Source organism: Puntigrus tetrazona, chromosome 3 (assembly GCF_018831695.1).
Source record: "Puntigrus tetrazona isolate hp1 chromosome 3, ASM1883169v1, whole genome shotgun sequence".
In the NCBI taxonomy this organism is placed as follows: Eukaryota; Metazoa; Chordata; class Actinopteri; order Cypriniformes; family Cyprinidae; genus Puntigrus; species Puntigrus tetrazona.
The window spans coordinates 25,959,285-25,965,967 of record NC_056701.1 but is presented as its reverse complement, the minus strand read 5'-3'; the positions used below and the strand labels follow the sequence as shown (position 1 = coordinate 25,965,967).

At 39.5% G+C, this 6,683-nt stretch overlaps 1 protein-coding gene across 1 annotated transcript; it reads right to left on the bottom strand.

The window, feature by feature from the left end:
• Positions 1–2,758: 2,758 nt before the first annotated feature.
• Positions 2,759–6,455, bottom strand: noxo1a (NADPH oxidase organizer 1a). The gene is given in 11 exon segments (XM_043235390.1): positions 2,759–3,565; positions 3,567–3,726; positions 4,165–4,282; positions 4,597–4,704; positions 4,804–4,992; positions 5,082–5,180; positions 5,183–5,260; positions 5,343–5,396; positions 5,399–5,414; positions 5,530–5,610; positions 6,300–6,455. Coding segments are annotated over 11 exon segments (1,428 nt in total). The 5' UTR covers positions 6,366–6,455; the 3' UTR covers positions 2,759–3,106.
• Between the last annotated feature and the right edge of the window lie 228 nt (positions 6,456–6,683).

The window sequence follows — 6,683 nt, the reverse complement described above, 5'->3', positions numbered from 1 at the left end:
AACAAATGCCCTAACTATAAAAGTCCTTACTTTTAATGATACGGTGGCTTTTGAGCTGTTTTGCTTTTCCTGAAATGTTCGGTATCTTACGTAAGCCGTGAGTCATGTCTGCTTTAGACATTATTGAATGTTGAACATCTGAGATTGCTGTTAATGTTAGACACACTGAGCACATCTGTGAGGCACAACTTGAGATGAAAGAATGCAAGGTGAATGCAAAACCTACTTTTTTAACCGATAACCACCTAAACCTGTTCGTTCTTGAGTTAATCTTGATGTTTGCATAACACCATGTTTTTAACCCCAACCGTGTTTAGAAAGACAATTAATTTGTCTGTCAGCTGACATTACAAAATCACAGTGAACAGAACGCACTGCATCTGGTCATGCAAGATTATAGACAATGAGATTCGTTGTGATACCAGAAACCAAGAGGCACATCCCATGCACTAATGTCTTTAAAGAAAGAAGTGGTGGGTGAAATGCAAATTCAAAAACTTAAACCAGCTCGTTAGAATATGTCAGAGGACACACCTGGCCAATATTTCTCCAACAGTTCAATACATTTAGATTTAAGCATTTGCCAAGATGTTTTAATCCAAAGTGACTTCATTTATGCATGTGAATCAAACCCATGACCTTGGTGTTGCTAATGGCAAACTCTACTCTTTTGAGATATAAGGAATAATTAGCTGTTTAAGGTGGGATTGATTGAGTTGGAGGTAAGGATTGGAGACCTCTGACTTGGATGTTGGTCCTCAAACAACAAATTTGGTCCTAACCTGTATGTTGGAAATTTTTGGCATACGTTGTGCTTAAAGGCTTCCTCCAGCCCAAAATGAAACATTTGCCATTAATACCTGTTTTTTGCTAAGTCAGAATCGAGGTCCTGGGATTTGGGAAGCAGGAACTGGATGAGCTCTGAGCTCTGGCAGATACGAGGATCGCTCTTCAGCAGTTCACCGCAGTATTCTTCCAGAGCCTTCAGTCTGAGCACAGACTTACTGGGACTCCCCTTCTGCCTGTTCTTCTGCACTCTTGCAGCTAAATTTTTTTTTTTTAAAAATATATATTACTTCATGACACAGGCTTGAATTTGCACATTGTTTGATATACAAATTGCAAAGTATTTACCTTTAAATTTGGGAACAATCCTTCCTGACCTTCTAATGGGGTTGGAAGGGGGCAACTTCTTCTTGAGTTGTCTCTACAGAAATAAGCAAATAGATGTTTTCTACTTGACTATATATATATATATATATATAACATTATTATTATTAAATGAAGAAAGCAACTTACATGCAGCGCCTTAGGAAGTCTTCAAGCGATCTGTACACTGTAATCTCATTTTGATCTGACCAGAGTACAGTGGTCATGTACAACTGGGAAAAGACGAATATAGGCTATTAGACACATTTTAATACTTCTTCTTAATTACTTGTTCACGTTAAGGGGGGCTATGTTCAAAGTAGTGTTAATGTGCATAAAAGAAGCACAGCTTGAGTTGAAAGAATGCAGGGTGAATGCAAAACCTTCTTTTTAACCGATAACCACCTAAACCTGTTCTTTCTTGAGGTAATCTTGATGTTTGCATAACACCATGTTTTTAACTCCCAACCGTGTTTAGACAATTAATTTGTCTGTTAGCTGACGTTACAAAATCACAGTGAACAGAACGCACTGCACCGTCATGCAAGATTATAGACAATGAGATTCGCTATGATACCAGAAACCAAGAGGCACATCCCATGCACTAATGTCTCTAAAGAAAGAAGTGGTGGGTGAAATGCAAATTCAAAAACTTAAACCAGCTCTTTAGAATATGTCAGAGTTGCCTGATCCTGGCCCAGCGTCGTAGGATGGGGACACACCTGATTTGAGCCAGTTAGCACAGGAATTTCCTGGAGAGCTTATTTCACTTCCAATATTTCTCCAACAGTTTTAGATTTAAGCATTTGACAGGATGCTTTAATTCAAAGTGACTTCATTTATGCATGTGAATCAAAACCCATGACCTTGGTGTCGCTAATGGTAAACTCTACTCTTTTAAGATACAAGGAATAATTAGCTGTTTAAGGTGGGATTGATTAAGACTGGAGGTAAGGATTGAGACCTCTGACTTGGATGTTGGTTCTTAAAGAACAAATTTGGTCCTAACCTGTATGTTGGAAATTTTTGGCATACATTGTGCTTAAAGGCTTCCTCTAGCCCAAAATGAAACAATTGTCATTAATCATTTACCTCATGTTGTTCCAAACTGCGAAGACTTTTCGTTCATCTGTCCCATTGACTGCCAAGTAAATAATACTGTCAAAGTCCAGAAAAGGCAGATGGAGTATATAGACGATGTCTTTCATACTTTTCTGGACCTTGACAGTGTTTGTTACTGGCAGTCAATGGGACACTCACAAGACTCCTGGTTTTAATCCAGAACATATTAAATTGTGCTCTGAAGACAAACAAAGCATTTATGGCTTCTGAGCGACATATGGGTAAGTGATTAATGACCTAATTTTTATTTTGGGGTGGAGTAACCCTTTAATATGATATGACTCTAACAATCCATTTGCAGGAAAGAACATTCCAGTGAAGCCAGAGTTTTGGGGTTAAATATTTTATTTTATGTTTACAGGCAATCCACATGAGGAAAAATATACAAGTTGTAAACTCTGAAAAGTATACAGTATTCATGTGTAATATATGTCTGGATATACAATGCATATAAGGCACAAGTGATATTTTCCACTATGGAAAAGAGAAAACTAAGAAAGATACAGATCTTGAAAATACTTTGCAAACATTCTCTAGAAGAGTGTAAATGATTTCTAGACAGTGTCTTCAATAAGAGAGAATCTACATTTATCAGATTTGAAGAGCAGCTTCTCTAGAAACTTGTAGACCTATGATTTTGTAACATACATAATTCTGTTCCAAGAGTGAGAGCTAAACATAGTTCTAGAAGTATTAATTTGTAGCAAGAATCTCTGCATAATTTGTCCATCAGATAATCACATTAGCATCAAGCTAGAGTTGCGGCAATGGACATTAACCTGAACTCTAGGATACTCTCATCAAACATGTAACCTGAAGTGCTTAAGACTTCTGCCTAACTGGTTCTCTGTAGGTTTTTGCGTGTGACAGTGGTGCAACGTTTGAGTATCTCCTGTGCTTGTGGTCTGGGTGGTATCTTGGGGGTGGAGGGCATCTTGTTGAGACTGGGGTCTGATCTGCTGCTGATCATCTTGCCTTGTCCTGCGCTCTCAGGGCTCAGGCTGCCAGAGGATTCGGGCATAGGAGTGAGACTCCGACGCAAGTGCTCGTCCGTGTAAGAGCGGTTTAGCGAATCGCTGCCAGAGAAGCTGCTATCATCGCTGAACTCTTCACTGTTGTCGCTCAGACTGCTTTGCTGGCCGTTCTTGACAAACTCCACTCGTACTGATGGTGGAGTCAGCCGTGCTGTGTGAGCATCCGGCAGTCTACTTGAAGATCGCGACAACTGCTTATCTTTAGGGCCCCAGGTGTTTCCTGGAAGTCTCAGGTTGTCCTGGGATCTGCTAAGCTTACTTACGTCTGAAGACCTGCAGGAAACCTTCTCCGGTACTATGAAACTGTGCCAAGTCAAGAGTGGAACTAGTTAACTCCCTCTTAGGAGGCATCAGGTGCATTCTTGGGTTATTGTATGGTTGCAGGTACATAGATGGCACGAACCCCGCCTTTCGATTGTACCTGAGGCATAGATAAAGACAGCTGTCAATTGTTGATCTAGAAGTAGCATTAGAACCCAAACTCAATTCCTGGAGAGCCACAGCTCTGCCGAGTTTAGCTTCAAATCACACCTGCTTGAACGTTTCTAGTAATCCTGCAGAACTTGATGATCTGGATCAGGTGTGTTTGCAGACCTGTGGCCCTCCAGGCATTAAGTTTGAGACCAATGCATTGGAACTTGTATAAATCAATGGGTTTCATCTCTTTGCAAGTAAAAGAAAGAAGTGTCATCTGCACAAACTGCCAAAACTAGTTCATAAAAATGAGGATGTCAAGCACGTGCCAAGTTTGTTTCAGACACTACTGCATGTCGAATGAGCAGATAAAGGTTTCCAGCCCGTTAGATAACGGTATATATTTCGTCTGCTCATTTTCTTAGGTAAACTATATGGGATTTACCTCACTATCCACCAGCCGTTGTCAGACTTCTGTAAGACCTCCACCACAGACCCGATCTCCACTGAAAGTTCATCACTGTTCATGGCTTTGTAACTTTTGGCGGCAACACAGAAAACACCTGACGAATGGAAATACAAGATCCAGTTAAGAAAAACTTGGTAAACAAATCCTGTTCCTGGAAGGCAACTTTAATCCTAATAAAACAAATGAGGAAAAAACATTCCGGTCTTCTGGATTACTAGAAACATCCAGACACGTGTGTTGGGATTGCAGAAGCAGTATTAGACACTCATATTCAAGGGTTTTTATTTCGTAAACTGCAACATTTGATTTCTGCGTTCACAGTGATTTGCAACAACAAAGTGGAATAAGCATAGTACAGTCATATTAATGGACCTAGAATGCATTAGAAACCACTAAACTGGTACTTACTTCCACCATGCATCTCATCAGGACCATCGTCATCCATATCAACTCTCTGCAGATACTGAGCGGGAAACCAAGCAAGATGTTTGGCTTCATTTTCCACCAACCACCATCCTGATAAGACAAAGTACAACAAGGTGAGCAAACACTGAAGAGATAATCTGTGCTTCTGTGTAGTTTGACAAACAAGCCAGAGGCCAAATGAGGTCTCACCTTTTTGGTCTTTAATGAGCACATCCACAATCTCATCCATCTCGACCTTGAAGGACTGATTCTTGGTGTCCTTGGTCTCATAAGTAGCTATGCATCGGTATGTTTCAGTAACAAAGGGTTGAGTAACATTGTTCATTCCAACAGTACCGCTGCTCAGAGAGGTTTCTGATGGCATGATCACGATACTGTGGAACAAAAAAAAACAAGCTTAGTTCTGTTTCAGGGACTTTCAGGAGTTCTTTTCTGCTCTGCTTATCTTGGCAGCATCTGCTTACCTGTTTTTGCTAAGTCAGAATCGAGGTCCTGGGATTTGGGAAGCAGGAACTGGATGAGCTCTGAGCTCTGGCAGATACGAGGATCGCTCTTCAGCAGTTCACGCAGTATTCTTCCAGAGCCTTCAGTCTGAGCACAGACTTACTGGGACTCCACTTCTGCCTGTTCTTCTGCACTCTTGCAGCTGCATTTTCCCCAAAAAATATATATTACTTCATGACACAGGCTTGAATTTGCACATTGTTTGATATACAAATTGTATTTACCTTTAAATTTGGGAACAATCCTTCCTGACCTTCTAATGGGGTTGGAAGGGGGAATTTCTTCTTGAGTTGTCTCTACAGAAATAGGCATATAGATGTTATTCTACTTGATATATATATATATATATATATATATATATATATATATATATATATATATTATTATTATTAAATGAAGAAAGCAACTTACATGCAGCGCCTTGAAGTCTTCAAGCGATCTGTACACTGTAATCTCATTTTGATCTGACCAGAGTACAGTGGTCATGTACAACTGGGAAAAGAGCGAATATAGGCTATTAGACACATTTTAATACTTTTTAATTACTTGTGTTCACGTTAAGTGGCTATGTTCAGAGTAGTGTTAATGAACCACTGTACATAAAAGAATGTTTTCTTATTTCCATCCGTCCTGACCCTTAAAGATCTGTTAAGCTACCAAGTTTAAAAATCTCACGTTAATATTCTGTTAACTTATTTAATTAAAGAATACAGTTAGCTGTAACAACACAAAGGTTATTTGACAAAAACGTTTGTGTTATTTTTAAATTCATTCAGAAGCTGTTTGTAATTTCATATTATGATGTAAATATTACTAGCCTATAGTGTTTAGATATAGCAGCTAATAATAAATCAATACTAATGCTGATAAATTACAATAATTGTAAAAATGATACAGGCTGACACTGATAAACTTTTATTTAAATCAGCGGTAGATGCTATTTATTTTACATTGACCTTGTTACACCTTATGTAGGCTATACTAATATATTAATTTAGGATACATATGTCTATAATTGCATGCAACAAACCTAAATCCTCATCCCAACCCTAACCACACAGCAGCCCAAGTAGTGCATATAGTTTATTACTCAATACTTAAATGTATAACTATGCTGTAACAAGGAACCTCTAGCCTAATATTAAAATAAATGCAAAATGTGAAGAAAAAAAGTCTCTTACTTTAGATACTTCTTTCTGCATCACTCCAACAAGCTGAATATTGACGGGGTGCCTTTGCTCGCCCATGCTGACCAGGTTTTCCTGTAGGAGATGAGTCGTGGTGTCTGATGTTTGACTAATAGCTCTCTCGACGCGCGCTTTTTATTTGTGGCGCCTCCCGTCAGCCAGAGGCGGGCTCCGCGTGGCGTCGCGTGGCGTCGCGTCGCGTCCCAGAAACGCTCCCGTCGTCTTTCACAAACCGGAGTCCGCTCTACGTCACCAAATTTCCTTTTTTAAAAAAAAAAAAAAAAAGCGCGGCTGTCGTGGGAGTGTCGATCAATCAATAGTTAGATGGATAGCCGTTCGTTTTAAACCAATCATTTCTGAGGTATGTCTAAACGACAA